The sequence below is a fragment of the Nesoenas mayeri genome (assembly GCF_963082525.1).
Source record: "Nesoenas mayeri genome assembly, chromosome: 1".
Taxonomy (NCBI): Eukaryota; Metazoa; Chordata; class Aves; order Columbiformes; family Columbidae; genus Nesoenas; species Nesoenas mayeri.
Window position 1 is genome coordinate 120,014,069 of NC_137541.1, and position 16,369 is coordinate 120,030,437.

Sequence of the window (16,369 nt, forward strand, 5' to 3'; positions counted from 1 at the left end):
AAGGGTAAATACACTATGATGTTTGACCTGAATTTTCTGCCAAAACCTTGTACTGACCTCTTTCCCTCATAATGAACTGCTTCAGCTGTCTCATCCCACTCAGGTCAGAAGACAGACAGCCATCAGAGAGTCATCACTGATCACCACTCATCTGCATCCCACCTGACCTATACACATTTAAGTGAAGACTCGGTTTTCAGCTGCCTGCTTTTAATCCAGTATTTCTGATCTCTCTTCATATTTTTGTTCATAGGTGCCATATAGCCGAAACGTAATATTTTTCTAAATCAAGTAAGTGTTTTTTCTCCAAATAAAGGGAGAAGAAATGGTACTTAAAATCCTCTTGTTTCTAATCCGTATTGTGTGATAATTTCTCAGCAGTGTGCTTTAAACTTAAATGCTGGCTTTCCTAAATGTCAAGGGATGTGTTCTGGGAATCTTATTTATATGAAGTGTGTGCATTTTGATAGGAGAGTAGACAGTGAATCGGGGAAGAAAGTTAAGGAAAATATGACTGTTCCCCACAAAGTTCCTTTTTCCTTATTTATAATCTCCTTGTATTCATTTAAAAAGTAGACTGAAAAATTATGAAGGCTATCATGTTTCCAAAATCAGTGGGAGTCCATTTTTTGGTACATGGGTAGACGCAGAAGTAGAATCTAAATCTAGTCCATTCTTAAGATGAATAAAGAAACTCAGGTCTGCTCCTTATTCTTACATTTTAACTACAAGTGAGTACACAAATTTCTTCAGAATCATCCAACAACGTCAACTCTTTGCCTTCATAATTTGAGATTTTTTTTGTCTCAATACTTTCTCTGTGAAATTGCGTGTGTCTGCTACTTTTTGACATTCATATTTTTCTGTTAAGTTTTAAGTCTGGTAAATGTATTTTCTATATTCTTCCTACAAATATTATTTTCTAAATGCAAGCTGCATCTTCATTTTGCCAGAACTATTAAATGGCAAAAGAAAAACAGGCATTGGTCTCTTAAAATCTGTGGACATCTTATGGTAAATCTTCACTGATTTTCCTGTTATTTTGTGCTCCATAAAAGCAACCAAGTGGCAATAAGGAGCCCTAAAAGTACCTGGCCAGTAAGGCTGGATTCTCCCTGGATTCTCTGCTTTAAATCAGAGGAAAATGACAGTTTTTCACAGGGCTTCCTTGCAGAGAATCACACAGGGTATGGATGGAAGGCTCCTGCTGAAAGCAAGTGAGAGGAGAAAGTTTTTGAGCATCTGTGCAACCCTGGGTAAGAAGATCTTAGGGCAACCTCAGTTCTCTCTGCCACGGGTTTCTTGGTGAGGACCTGGAAATGAGACAGTCACACACTCTACACATAGATCTGCCAGTACTTCTCTCCACAATTTATTGACCAATTTTAGACAAATCAGAAAAGGGGCAAAATGTCTCCAGTGGAGCTGAAAGCCTGAAAACTTAATGAAAAGAGATGATTGATCACAAACATCTTTACTGAGTGCAATACTAATCATTGGAGACTCTACTCGGGTAAACCCTTCTACAAACACAAGAAATGCTCCGACTGGAGTCCGTACTGAACTACAAGATACAAATCCACAGAAAAGCAGGCTTGGTTATTCCTAATGTTTATGGAATATCTTTTAAAAGTTCATTAATTAGCCACTGGGAGAAGCCTACAACCTTCACTGCAGCTAGGGACAGCAGGTAGGCAGTGCAGGGGAGAGAAAACACAGTTTTCCTTCTCAAAATATTGTGCTCTGCCAGATGCCAGTCTGCAGTTCCTCTGGAAATGCCTCAAAAATTTGCAAACTAGAAAGGTTTCTCCAAAACTCATAAATCATTATTATTTTGATTGTTTTATTTCTTGTCACACTCCTGGTCTGCTAGGCATACTTTTAGGAAAAAGGAAATAATAGGAATCTGTCATGGAAGCCATACGTGGAAATTAGGAAAATATCTTCTCTGTCAACTACTTATATCATCATGTGAAATTAATTAAGGCTTTACTCACTATGTCTGTCTTTTGAAGAGTGATTAAGAATCTATATACACTTTATCACGTGTAATTAATTTCTGTAAGGTTTCCTAAAATGACAATTAAATAATTATAAAATAAAAGCAGTGGAGAAGAATTTAACTGGTAACCAAAATGAAAAAGTTCATAAATGTATTATGAGTTCAAAATTTTTCAGAAAAGAGAATTCAAAGATACTAGTGGGTGCATAAATCATAATTTTAAAATTCCTGTTAGTGACTGCATCATAAGTTAAAATTGAGATAAGGTCTTCAAATACCTAATAACCTCCCATTTAGTAAGTTAAGTGTAAATGTGTTTTCATTTTACACTTGCCAGGAAAGTTGACTATCATTAGATAGTTAGGCATCCAATGAGGAGTCCCTGAGCCTTGAATCTTCCAGATAGGAAGTGAGTATCATTCTGTTTTCTTGATGTTTGGTGGTAGTGGTGCTGGTGTGATGCAGCAAATTCACTAAGTGATAGAAGAGCAGGGGGAAAAGATTTATGGTTGTAGCTGATGTCAAAACCAATTTACTTTCTTTGCTGGTGTTTACACTGTGCCTTTGAAGATTATTATTGAATGATTCACATCCTATTTAATGTTCTCATTAGACAAACCTGATCAACACAAACCACTAGGCACTGTCTCATTTTGCAAAAGTACATCATTTTTTTTTTTCTCGAACTGTATAGCAAATGGATTCACTAAACCAGTTAAATCAACCCCTTAGGTCCAACGACCAAATTTAATAACTGTTCATCTTTGCTAAAGTACAGTGTTTAATCATCTCATTCATTAATACATCAATGGTTGCTTTGGCTGATTAAATTTCTTCCATCATCTTGACAGGATGATCTAAATGTAAAGTACAAATATTCCATGTAAAAATGAAATGTATTCTGGGCCAATGCCATAGATTATTTTTTAACTCACTCCAGTAGCCCACCGGAGGAGCTCCTCTTCAGAATTGCTCTCCAGTGTGAGATTAATTGCTGTTCTTGGGAGCCAGAAGCATTTACATAGATTTGAAGTCCAGGAAGGAGTGTGTGAGTTTTTCACCTTGTCCCTGGCATAAAGAGGAGTCAGAAAGGATTCTTGAATTTACATAAAGCAAAATGAAATCAAGGAACATTATCACACACTCATAAATTTATTTTAGTTAGTAGCTTGTAAAAGTCATCATTGCGAGCAGCCATGATGCTAGCAAGCAGTATTTTCTTAGGGTACCAACTCCTGTTACATCATCTTCTCTGAATTGTTTCACACAAGAAGATAATAAAAGAATTTTCTTTCCACTAAAATTGCGCGATGACATTCATGTTATCTTCAAAATCCTGTTCTGATTGCTCTCATCCTTTGTTTTCCCTTTGTGAGAGACATAGACTGCTAGTCACAATATTGATAGAAAACACCTTTTTTTACGTCCTTTGAGTTCAGCCATTAAATAGTTTGCATCTGTCAACTTACTGCTCTTACACTAAACAATTCAACAGTTCATTTCTGGTCACAGATCTGTGGGCTGCATTAAATGAAAGATCCTAACAGAAACTCACTGTGAAAGTAATTTTAAATACCCTCCTTTATGGGCTCAAGGGACTGTGTTGCTGAAACAAAGGTGATAATAAAAGTAGAACTGTTTTGTCATATTTGTGAGCTATTTCAGAGTGTTTCCCTTCTAGAGGGTGAGAGAAGGCCCACACCTTTGCAGCTAGAGAGAGAGGAAGAGAACTAATTGCTTTATTTTCTTCATTACCTCTACTTAGGCATATCAGGCAGATTAACTTGGTTAAATAATTACTTAGCAAATTTTCTTTAAGGGTTAATTAATTCCTATAAGATAATGAATAAGTGAATGCAGCTTTATAATCTAAAGCTAAGTATCAAAATCTAGATCAAGTAGTTAACTGCATTGTCTGCCAAAATGTGGTAGGACATAGCAGTGAACAAGTTATTCATTTGAAATAAAATTGAGAAGCAAACTATCAGTGAGGACGGAAAATGTAAAGGTCTTGTCTGTTTACTTTTTAATAATTTTTATAAGAAGAAAAATCCTTTGGTTTTACCTAGACAGCAATATAGAAAGAATTGAAAGGTCATTGAATAAGTAATTTTGTTCTGCTATAGTGTCTTTTCTGATATCTACTGGCAATCTTAAGACTAGGTGTCAAGGGTTCATGTCTTCAAAATTGGAGCAGCACCTGGCATTTTTATAACTAGACTTAAAGGAAGGCCAAATCTTTACTAAATGTAGAAATTGTTTCTATTACTGGATGTGGGCAGAGTTTTTGCAAACTAAGGTTGAGACATACTTAATTTATGGAGCAGCACAAGGACGCCATGTGATTGCTAATCATACACCTGGTTCTGGAGCATATACAGCAAAACTGAATTTTCACAGTTCCTGCTGTAGTATCATTCTGTGCTAAAAATAATCATTACAATTAAGAATAACAATAATATCTGAGAAAAAAAATATGTTTATACATATATATATACATATCCAAAATACACTGAAATCATAAGGATGAAAAGCCATATTCAGAGTTTTTCAATGCTAAAGACACAACACAGCAAGAATATCTGCACGAGCTCATTAAAGATGTGGAAGGATGCATTTTCAAATAAATGCTCAAACAAAATTTATACTTGGCTTCCATCATTTTGTCTATATATGGCCAAAATTATTAGACAAAAAAGTTATTTTAACAGATAACTTTAATATAAATAGTAAAGGCTGATTGCCTTTATTCCAGACTAGGCAATCTTGCTTAACTTTTCTAGAACTCCCTGCATACATCTACCCATTTAATACACTAATATAATTTTTTTCCTGAAAAATTGGCACTTTCTGACAGTGTCATCCACAGAAAATGAAGAATACAAAGAAAATGTTTTTCAAAGACAAGTGAAATAAAACAAAGACATAGAAATTTTGTGTTGTAAAGTGGGTTCAAAAAAAACATTACACACTTCACACTTTTCAGTGGTAGAGGAGGCCAGTAATTATCAATCACTCCATTGCATAATTTGTAATCATTCACCTATAAGACTGATACAACTGAGATGTTTTTGTGGTGTTTTGGTTATTTTGTTTTTGTTTTTGTTTTTGTTTTCGTTTTTTTTCCCCAATCTATGCTGTTTATGGATAAGCAGCATGTAATTAATTTTTCAGAAGTTGTGAATACAAATTTACTTACAGTTACTGAGTTGAAACAGGCTGATGCCACCGTGCTGAGTGATAAAATCAAATCTATTTGTGCAACTAATTGCACCTGCTTCGGAAAATAAATACTTCGGACTCCTTTTGTGTTTGGTGATAAAATGAACACAGAACAGTGAGAAAAGAGTTACTGAACCAAATGTCTTCTGTGAACAGATAATTAGAAGAGGGTGGGTGATTGCCCAGAGCTGCTGTTTCTGGGATTTCATGTTTGATGCTCACCTATCATGAATTAACATAACATATGATATATATTTGTCAGTGTGGCAGAACTGTTTGGAAAGCTAAAATATTTGATAGCAGTAAATATATCTTCTAGTACAAAGTAGTGTCTAATGCTGTTAGTTCCTTCAATTTCTTCTAGCCACATTTCAAACAGCAGTGGAGCTTCTTCATACATAGTTAGGCGATAACTTTGCATAATAGCTATAGGATTCAATAAGCAAAAGGTCAAGCTAAAGGGATTTTTTTCTCTCCAGAAGATTGTTCTCTTTTAAAAAACAGTTGTGTCTATGAAGGTGGAAAGAGAAAGTTGGAGGGGAGTCTGGATTATGGAGGCACAGGGAGGAAGGTTCAAGCCATTGTGAGGAGGGTTGTCTGCACCTGGAGATTATCTGTAGATGCCTCCAACTTTCATCAGTCTTGTCCATACCAACACCGGCAAGCTAAGTTTCTGCTTAAGGAGAACTTGGGACTATCTGGTATAATGGGAGGTGCTATTGCATAAACTATGAGAGTGTTCATACTTTGAAGTCATATAATATAGCATGGGTACTTCTGTGCTTCAGCCACACCACTTTTCTAATGCATAAGTAGTAGTGTATTCATGGCCATTAAGAGCTGTTTCAGGTCCCAGGTAGATAGTCACTGTACTGATGATCCCCTTCTGTGCTGCCTTACATTCCCTCACGCTACAACCCTCTCTCATACTGTCTTTCTTAATTCCTGGTACTTCTGTAGGTGGTGCAGTCTGATGGGGTTTTGGGTCAGATCAAGGAGGGATGATTGGGCCTTGTGTTCTGTCTCCCCCAACTTTGAGACAAAGTCACCGCTGGCTGGACCTGCGGAACTGTGAATCCATGAGGCTACATGTGTGTCCCCATGTGCATATGCTGCAGTGGGCAAGGAACCTATTAGGATTTCTCCTTTAGTGCGTTAGATCTGAGTGTGTTGCAATACTTCATTTGAGAAGAAAAAAAATCTGTCACAGGCTCAGTCACCTTGCTCCACTTTCTCTGTAGCACTGTAAGAAATGACAAAAAAAAATAACATGGATTTAAGGACACAAATAATTTAACTTTTTTTCTCAGGTATTTACTTCTTCATGTACTGAACCAAAGAACAGGACGTCAATGAAAACCTGTGACCTTAACTGACTTCAATACAACCATTAAGCACCTTCCACATTCAATAACTTCTGTGGGTCTTTCAACATTCTGCACATTTTTCAGCTTTTCTTTCAGACTTTCGTCAGCTTTGCAGGTTTTATTGAAACTTTACCATTTAGTATCAGGCCTTCAAGGCAAACTGTAGGTCTAGCATTGTCACAACCTCTTTTCTTCCCTGTGTATCTGTGTTTGAAACATGTAGAGCTTTTCCTTGAGATGAGCAGCTCTTATTCATGTATAAATAGATGCATACTTGCCTGTGTCTGGAAGACATTAAAGCGGTTTTATGATGCCTTAGAATAAGTCTAATGATATATATACATTGATGCACATACATCTTTTGCAGTAAGACTTCTCCACCTTAATGCAAACAAATTGTGTTGAACCTTTCTATGGCTGTTTAGAAAGAGAAGTCCCATCAGGAATCATGGTTCACACACCCGCTTTTTAATATAAAGTTATTTGTTTGCTGCTAAAAGTGTTATTTTTAAAGATTATTTATGCTACATGATTATTTTTCTAAGGCTTACTAGTTCACTGTTACAGAAAAACAAACACAGAAAACTTCAATTGTTCTTAGGCATCTGTCAAACCTCTGCCTTTCTTAGAAAGCATTTCTTTTCTGACCATGACAGTATGATTTATCTGTTACTCCAATTTATACTTTCTCCTATAAAGAGATTTTTATTAATTTATTTTTGTATCCTATAAAGACCAATGCTTTGTTGTGTGGCAAGAAATACATTGAGATTTTATTCAGAAAGTAAATAATCATGTAAAACCAACTTTACTATATAAGTGGATATTCAAAAAACCTGGTTTTAATTTTTGCTTTCTGCTATTAAATTTTATTCCTCCTTATTTGACTGGCCTGTCATTTTGAGCTACCTGGTAAGTCACACAGATTCTCACGTCTCCTTTTGCTTCCTCCCACAGTGCCCCCCAGGTTTGTGGTTCAGCCCAGTGATCAGGATGGGATCTATGGAAAAGCTGTAATTCTCAACTGCTCTGCAGAGGGTTATCCTGTTCCTACCATTGTCTGGAAGTACTCAAAAGGTAGGAATTCTCCAGTGATCACTAGGGACAGATTAATTCTGATTTAGTAACAATTTACCTGTAAGTTACTGGTTTAATCTTCACATTGTCAGAGATTAGCACGGTGCAATAAGGGAAGAATCAATCATGTTTATATTGTTCTTCTATCATTTCCCTAAGCACATAGTGCTGGCCATTGCCACAGACATAAGGCTGAGCTAGATGCACTTCTGGTCTGCCTTAGAGATGTCCTGGAGCTGTGAGCATGTGCCTATGTCAGCTGTGGCCTCAACGGGCAAGTGAGGAAATAGATGGCTGAGAAAAAAGACTTACAACTTTAATTGAAACAGCCTCAGAACAAGGCTCATCAACAGCATTTGCCTAATTCTTCCCCCGCCCCCCCCCCTCCCACTTCAAAATCCATGATAACATGGCCAATCATATCTTTTCAGCAAAGAAGAAAGGTCAGGTATCATTAGCATAGGCAGTAATTCAGTATGCACTTTACATAATGCTTTAACATTTTCTTCTCATGTAACACAGCATTAAAGCTGGCCCCACTTGACCCTCAGTAACCATAGGAAATTGAATGCTTTTTAATTAAAATGTGCTGTCAGCTAGATTGTGTCTTCCACCCAGTTGTCTTCTGGTAGGTTTTAGCAAGAAAACAACTATTCAAAATATTTCCAATCTAAATGAGTTAACTCTTTGAAAAGCAAAACTAGGTGCTGTTGAGAAGAAATCTTTATGTAGTGCTCCATGTCATTATCGGATTCCTTAGGATCTAAATCTAAATTACATTCGGGAAAAAAAAAAAAAAAAAGGTGAAGAGAGTTCATGTTAAAGACTATTTTTGCTTTTATTGATAAATTCTAGATTGTGGCAAGAAGGATGCTGAGGTCCAAATGCCATTAATCTCAATGGTTTATGAGTTTTTATTTGTGAATATAGGTCAAAAAGAAGTAACTCTGTTTTGTTTTGTTTTGTTTTGTTTTGTTTTGTTTTGTTTTGTTTCCATGTTGAAGGAGGAAGCCAAGCCAAGCTAGCCAAGTTGTAATTAACTATGAAGAGATAAGCAGCCCATCTTAATAAATAAGAAAGGAATAGTGGTCTGATGTTAGTGACACTACCATCAAGCAATTATTTTTAAGGTTTTCCATTAACAGCTCTTAAGTTTTTAAATTAAAGAAAGTTATAGTAGATATGTGATGCAGGCTAACCATGAAACTGCAATTTCATTTTTTGGCCAAAATAAGTCTAGGTGAAAAGGTCAGTATTTTTACAAAAGTCTGTATTTTTTTAGCAGATGACTGCAGTTTCAATACCCAGTCTAACTAAGCTGCTCTACAGGTCCATAGGATATGCACTACCTCTTCCTCTAAAGAGATACATTACTTAATTGGTTTGTGGGCAAGATTTGTGCCAAATTCTGAGATAATTACTGAGATGAACCCAGAAGGAGTAAAGCAATGAGGTCATAGCTCATCTGTAGGTACCACAACAGAGTAGGAAGGCCATCTGTACACTTGGAGGTAAGTTAGTGTCATTAGCTTTTTGTGTCAGTAAAAAATGGAAAAAGAGGGTTCAGTTTTTTTACCATCAGGGTAGACAGGCAATGGAAATGGACTTGCTGTCTCTAAAGAATGATGACAGTGATCAATACAGACACCCCAGCCAGAATCTGTTGGTTTAAGTCCTTCAGATTTAATGAGGCAATGGGCACACATTGAAATAGAGGAGATTCTGTCTGAGTCTAAGAAAACACTTTTTACTGTGAGAGTGGCTGAGCACTGGCACAGATTACCCAGGAAGGCTCTGGAGTCTCATCCGTGGAGATTCAAAAGCTGTCTGGACATGGTCCTGGGCAACCAGCTTTAGGTGGCCCTGCTTGAGCAAAAGGGTTGGAGCACATGACTGCCAGAAGTCCCTTCCAACCTCAACCAGTCTGTGATTCTGTGATTCATGAGCATATCGTCTTTTTTCAGATTTATCCATGCAGTTGCGTGTGATAAGCTGTTGTCGCTGCTCAGGAAGGACTTTGGCTGTAACAGCAGTAACTGTGTATGAAGAGTAAGAAGCCTTTGCAAACTGTTATGCAAAGTTTTCCCTAGTTGTAACCATCCTCAGAAGTATCAGCCCTTTCCCTTCTATGAACACCAAATTATCCCCCAAATTTTTAATGTGAGGAAATATAAGAAGCGAGTGCTTGCATCCGTCTACTTGGGCAATCACTTGCAGATAGGTAGAGGTAGTGAAGCGTAAAAGTGCTTTTGAACTAAATGACAGAATAAATGGCTTATTAAAGAAGAAAACAGACTAAGAGGCAAGTGTGACATGCATGTGACTAAAACGGTTCAAAAAGCAAGAATAGCAACTGATTTTTGTGAAAACATTATTGCTTTGATATTTCAAAGTTCACAGTATTGGCCACCAAACCTTTAGTGTGAATGAAAGTCCCCAAAGCAAATTCTTCTAGGACTAGAAGAATTTTTAGTATGCATGTCTGGTCTTTATTAATACTATAGATTTTGTATTCATGGGTTGTTGTATCTTGATATTTCATACTAAGTTATTCCCCAGAGTATTTATTCATCGTATTTCTTCCTGGGCTGACTCAGTCAGCTGCATATAGTAATTAATGCTGACAGATATTAACTTCGTGTACAGAAAGTGGTATAAGAGAATTCCATTGAAGACTACCTTATGATTTACCTGAAAAATCTCATCTCGTGCCGGCAAAATAGGTTGTAAACCCCTTTGTTACAAGAACCAGATCTTCATGTACACTTAGGCAGTCTCTAGGAACCTGACAGTTCCCCAGGAACCTGAACTTGTGGTGAGCCTCTGTACAGACATACTGACAGCATGTCACTATCCTGTTCCCTACTCCCTAAATCACCCAGTATCTCATTTCCAAGGAAAAATAGATTCTTCATTGTAACTATGGTTGATACAGAAATCTTTGGCTTTCCGTCTTTTCATGGCACCTCACATCTGATTAGTGGTCTGAGCTTTTTGTTTCTATCGTTCTTTGTATTTTTTTTTTTTTTTTTTTTTTTAGCAGTCCAAATAAACACTGGATATAAGCATGGCAGAACAGAGATTTTATGTGTCATCAGTCAGTCAGCTGCAGGAAGAAGCAAGCAACACAGTCACTGATGTGATTTTCCACGTTACCCAGAATTTCACAAATGAGGTCCTAGAGGTCCCTTGAGTATGCCATGTTTACTACAACAGACATCCCTCTTAGTCATAAGAAATTCATTTGATGTATGCATTAGGGATGCATACTTGTATGACTGTTCAGCTGTAATTGTCAATAATTTATCAGCCTTTAAATGTACAACAAATGTGCCTTTTTACCCATGAGTGGTCTGAAAATCTCCTTCATTACCTCTCTCCCCCTTTCTGGTTCTTCTACTCCTGCTTCAAGCTCCTTTTACCCCTGTACCTTTAACATGGGCAAAATATTGTTATTATTATGTATCAAATGTCTTTCTTCTATCCATTTAATGAATTCTGGTTTTGGCAAAGAACCATTCCATTTGTTCTGATGATGTCAGAAGCTATTCATATTTTAATTGAAATGAGCCTCTTAGAACAGGAAACTGCAGTTATCTAAAACAAAAAAAAAATAAAATTAAAAACAAAAACAAAAACAACAACAAAAAAAACAACCCCCCCAAAAAAAAAAACAAAAAACAAAAACCTGAGATTCTTTCCTTCCTCCTTCCTAACTAACATATTTCCATGGGGATCCTTCTTTAGGTGCCGGGGTTCCTCAGTTCCAGCCAATTGCACTGAACGGTCGTATCCAGCTTCTCACAAATGGTTCCTTGCTGATTAAACACGTGCTGGAAGAAGACAGTGGATACTACCTCTGCAAGGTCAGCAATGATGTGGGAGCAGACGTCAGCAAGTCCATGTACCTCACTGTTAAAAGTAAGAACTAAAACACTTCTCTGTGATCCAGATGTTATCATTGAGTGAAAAACACTTGTCTACTGCATCCTTAGTTTGGAGGGAGGGGAAGTGGGGAGGAAGGGGAGAAGCTGATTTTGTTGGTTTTAATTTACTGTTGGTATTGAGCCACACATGGTAGCACTTGGAACTTAGTATGGTTAATAAAAAAGTGTGATTTAGTAGGGGGAGAAAAGGAGACTTGAAAGTTTAACATCTCATTTCAAAAATTTGCATCATTTCTATGAACTACAGCTAATTAATGAAGGGGAAGTAAGAAAATTATTTAGTTAAAGGTAAATGAAACCTCTATAACAAAGGAGAAATACTCATAGCAACTGTTACAAATCTCAGAATTTGAAGAAAACATGGATTAAAAGGTCCCTAAATCAATTCTTAAGATACCATGGATAGATGCCACATGTACAATTACAGTAGATAACACAAGATGCTATAATATACTATATTTTAGATACAGCTGCAGTAGTCATTTTGACTCAGCCATTTGCAGATAACCTTCAGAAAATGTATCTAATCTAATTCTGTTGAATCTAGAGAGTGTACACAACCTCAACCTATCAGTACTTTCTAGGCACAAGAGAAAAAAAGCAATCCAGTTTTTAATTGCATGTTAGCTGTAACTCCTTCAAATATGAACATAGCTGAGAATATAGAGGAAATATTATGGGGGAAAAAAAAAAAAATGCGTAATTTCTCAATTTGTGAGGAAAAAAAGACTATTGATGTTTCAACATGCCAAATGTTCCCGGATGACCTATTAGACCAGTATTGAAGGAGGTGACCAAGCCATGCACTTTCATGTTTGTAGGATTTTTGAAGACTGAGTGTTTTGAAGTTTTGAGATGTGAATTGGCTAGAAAAAGGTTTGCCTTTGAAAGTAAAGATTTTTTTTTCCTTTAAAGGAAGGAAAATCCAACTTACTCTCCATTGGACAGCTATACTTTAGACCAGTAATGTTGAGGTTTAGGGGTGTTGTTTGTTTGCTGGCTGTATTGTCAGAGAACGAATAACTAAGTTTTTTGAGAGGAAGTGTGTCAGCTTTGTTAGATTTGCAAGCCCCAGTACCACAGATATTTTCTCCACTGTGATTTACCATAGTGGGTTCATCTTCTGAAAAATAACATGATATCACAGCCCCTCAAGCAAGTATATTAATTGCATACTTTTTCTGTGGACCAGTAGAAGTTCCAGCTTCTGTGCTTTCCGTAACTGGCCATTTTGGGGCCAATCTTCAACTGTAGTAGCAATGAACTATTGTAATATGCTACAGAAAAGTAGCTTTTCTCTAGTTGGCAGCTATCCACACTGCCTGTCTGATCACTGCATGCAGTTTCATGTGTGATAAAAGAGCATCCTTTATCAAATAAGAGCAGGAGCTTCCCTGGAGAGTCGGTTGCTGTTTGAATCTAATGAAAACCCCTCCGGCTCTGAGATAGCAGACAAGCATGTCTGTGCACCCTCACACACCTGCACTAACACACGTACTTCTCCCAGCATGGCTCTGTGACCAAAGGCCATCAGCACATTGGTGCATGAGTGGACGAGGCACAGTTTTAGCTTTAATCAAGTGCAAATTAAGGACAAGATGCTTTGGGGAGTGACAAGTGGAAGCATGCCATGTTGGGCTTCAGGTATAGCTGGATCTCCTGTTCTGGTGGTGTGGTTGTGGCATTTAAACTCTTGTGCCTGTTCAGGCTGAGTGGCTCCAAAGTGATGGCTTGGACCTGCTTCTAGTCTCTCTGGTACCGTATCTTGTCATAAGCTGTTTCCTTTTTCTCTATGGTTATTCCTCTCCCCCACAAGCCTCTTTCTCAGGTATAGCCCTACTACTAGATAAAAACCTGGGGCTTCCCTCATGAAATTCATGGCGTTCTTAATTATTTGATCCTGTTCCACAAGGTGACCCTAAATACCTTCTTTACTTAGATGCAGAAGATGAGACCTGGCCCAGACAGTTGTTTCTGGGTGAAAAAGTTGCTGAGTAAGAAACAGCCTTCCAAAGCATAAGCAAAGTTTAACAGCAACACATTTTGTTTTGGCTTCCTTGTGACAAACCAGCTTTCCATCTTCCTTCAGTCTATCTGTGAGCTGTCTGTGAGCAATAGCTCAAACCATCTGATAAAAACCTGGAGTGGCTTAGATGGATTTAGTCACTGATCATGAAACTGGACTCTTTCTCAGAAGGAAAGACATATCAGCAATCCCTTTATAGCTGCCTCCTTCTCTTGTTAACTGTCCCTTGTACCACAGATACTTCAGGTATGCAGATGCTAACCATGGATAGCACCACCGCAAACTTAAAAAAACAAACCAAACCAAACCAAAACTCTTATGCAGAGGTGATTTTTCTCCTCCATGTTTGATAAAAGTTTCCACCTACTTTGTTAGTAACATTCCTGGATGAATTTTTGTTTTTCATAGATCTTGTGACAAATCCCTTAAACGAGACTGGATGTTTTACTCTTCCAGAATTTCCAGTGTCACCTGTATCTAAACAGAAAAGCTATTGACCCTTGATGTTGAAAGAGGATACACTGATTTTTGTTTTGGTAGTTCAGGAGTGGACAGAATAAACACTGACCTAAAATACTTCCATGACTTGCTAAGTCTAAAATTGACAGACTTTTTCTTAGTGTAACGCCAACTCAAGCTATAAGCCAACATGACTTGCTTAACAAGTCTCTTAATGTTAAGAAGTAAAAGGTAGTAATTCCAGATACATGTTTATTTAGTGTGTTTATTTGTTGCATGACACCTTCACATCAGAGAATCTGGTCCAAATTCTTGGTTAAAGGGAGATTGTATGAGGAGGGAGTGCAAAGAAAAAAAAGATGAGAGGAAAAGAAAGAGCCTTCAGGAATACTAACACAAATGTGAAAAGAAAGAGCTGCCAAAGTTGATGTTGAATCAAGACCTACAGGGCTAGAATGGCAGCCATGAAAGCAGAGAATCTTCACTTAGCAGCTATTATTCTTCACCCTTTCTTTTCAAGTAATGGACATAAAAATCACAATCAGTAATTTTTTTCTCTTCTTCTGAACCAAGAATAAGTAATTCTCAAATTCCTTATTCATTGAGACATACAAAGTTAGGAAATTATGAGAGAGATCTGGAATAAGGAATCTAGTGCTGTCTTGAGAAACGACTCCTGGTGCTTTGGATGAGAAGACTTCTAAAGAATTTCTATCAATGATAACGAGCCTTTAACATGAAGGGAAGAACTAAAATTATTTAAAGGTTGCCTGGGAGTCACAAGGGAAGAGATGTCTGCTTAAAATGGACTGCCTGCCTGCCTTCTTCTGAATAAACGTCATACTTCCTAATTCCACTTTAGGGGCTATATATAACATGATAAAACAGTACTGTGAAAAAATTGCCTCTCAAAAAGCAAGCTTTCATTAAGGTATATATATCCCTATGTAAATAATTTGTTGGAGGCAGTCCTGTTAGCCCTGCCTCTTCTTAAATTCATCACTTATGTTCACGTTAGTGTGGAGTTGGAGAAGTTTTAATCTGATCACCAAAACATTTCCAACAAATTCTGTCTGCCAAGAATACAGAATTGCTTCATTCACTTTCCTCTTAAATATGCTTCTTAACTATTTGCATTATATGCGTGTAATACATAAACCCAAAGCCCTCAGTCAGACCCACACCTCCTTCCAGTAGGAGCATGCTAATCCCAGATAATAATTTTAATGCTAAGTTTTACCACTGAAACATTTTTTTAGAATTTTTATCTATGTGAAGAGCTGGTGGAATAACAGAAGAAGAGGCTGATTGGGAAAGGAAGCCTGGTTAGAGTGGAAAAGTGAACCTAATGCCCTGTTCCTTCAGCTACCCTGGGTCTTGGTTGTGGTAATTCACACGTTGCCCCTCTGCTACCTCTGTCTCCCTTATAATGCCTCTCATCCATGTTGACCATATCATCTTCCAGGCAAGATTTGTTTCTCTCTGTCTTCGGACAACTCATGGAACAAAGAGGCCCTGATCACTTACGTAGCTACTACTGCAAAATAAATAAAAGATAATAGTAGTTATAAACACAAATAAACCCCAAGATGCTTATGAAGGAGATTCTGAATCCAGTGAAGCTGTTTCCTCCACTTCTAGCTAACAGTTGTTCTACTGAACATGGTTGAAGCACTGCAGCATCTGTTGATTAAAATGGATAGAAGTCTATGCCTGTCTTCCTCTGTGAAACTTGATCTGGGCAGGATGAAGGCACTTCCCATGTGGCCAGTCAAAAGAGTTTGCTTTGCTGCAACACCTGCAGTAAAGTGAGCAAGCTGTGATGGAAAACTCACTGTGCTCTGCTCATCCAGGTGCCTCTAAATACTCATTTTAGTCTTTAGGAAAGCAGTTCCTTGTTGAGAATATAGGAATGTTGAGATCTGACTGACTGCTGCTTTTCCTTGTGTATGAAAAGAATAACTTTTATGCATAGATGCTTTTTGTTTATGTTCAATTTCTCATTAAAAATGTATATACCCCACAAGATGTCAATAAGGGTGGCATTGCCTGTTCTGCACTTACAAAGGTAGGTTATCCATGACATGTTGTAAAGGAAGATGAAAGTTTTAATCTATAACACCTTCAAAAAATACTTACAGGAAAAACTGCAATCATACTATGTGAAATTCACCCAAGCTCAGTTATGTTCATATTTCTTAATCTGCCCTTGCTTCATTTTTTTGCAGTCCCATGTTCTGTAAATAGTGTTTTCTGTGGCAAAACAACA

At 37.3% G+C, this 16,369-nt stretch overlaps 1 protein-coding gene across 1 annotated transcript in view; it reads left to right on the forward strand.

Annotated features, from left to right (window-relative positions):
* Nucleotides 1-16,369, forward strand: part of DSCAM (DS cell adhesion molecule) — a gene marked incomplete at both ends in the record, with an annotated part of 466,714 nt that overhangs the window by 309,346 nt on the left and 140,999 nt on the right. Inside the window, 2 exons of the mRNA XM_080345399.1 lie at nucleotides 7,549-7,668; nucleotides 11,416-11,589. Of these exons, the coding sequence (XP_080201525.1) occupies nucleotides 7,549-7,668; nucleotides 11,416-11,589 (294 nt within the window). The remainder of the gene's footprint in view (nucleotides 1-7,548; nucleotides 7,669-11,415; nucleotides 11,590-16,369) is intronic.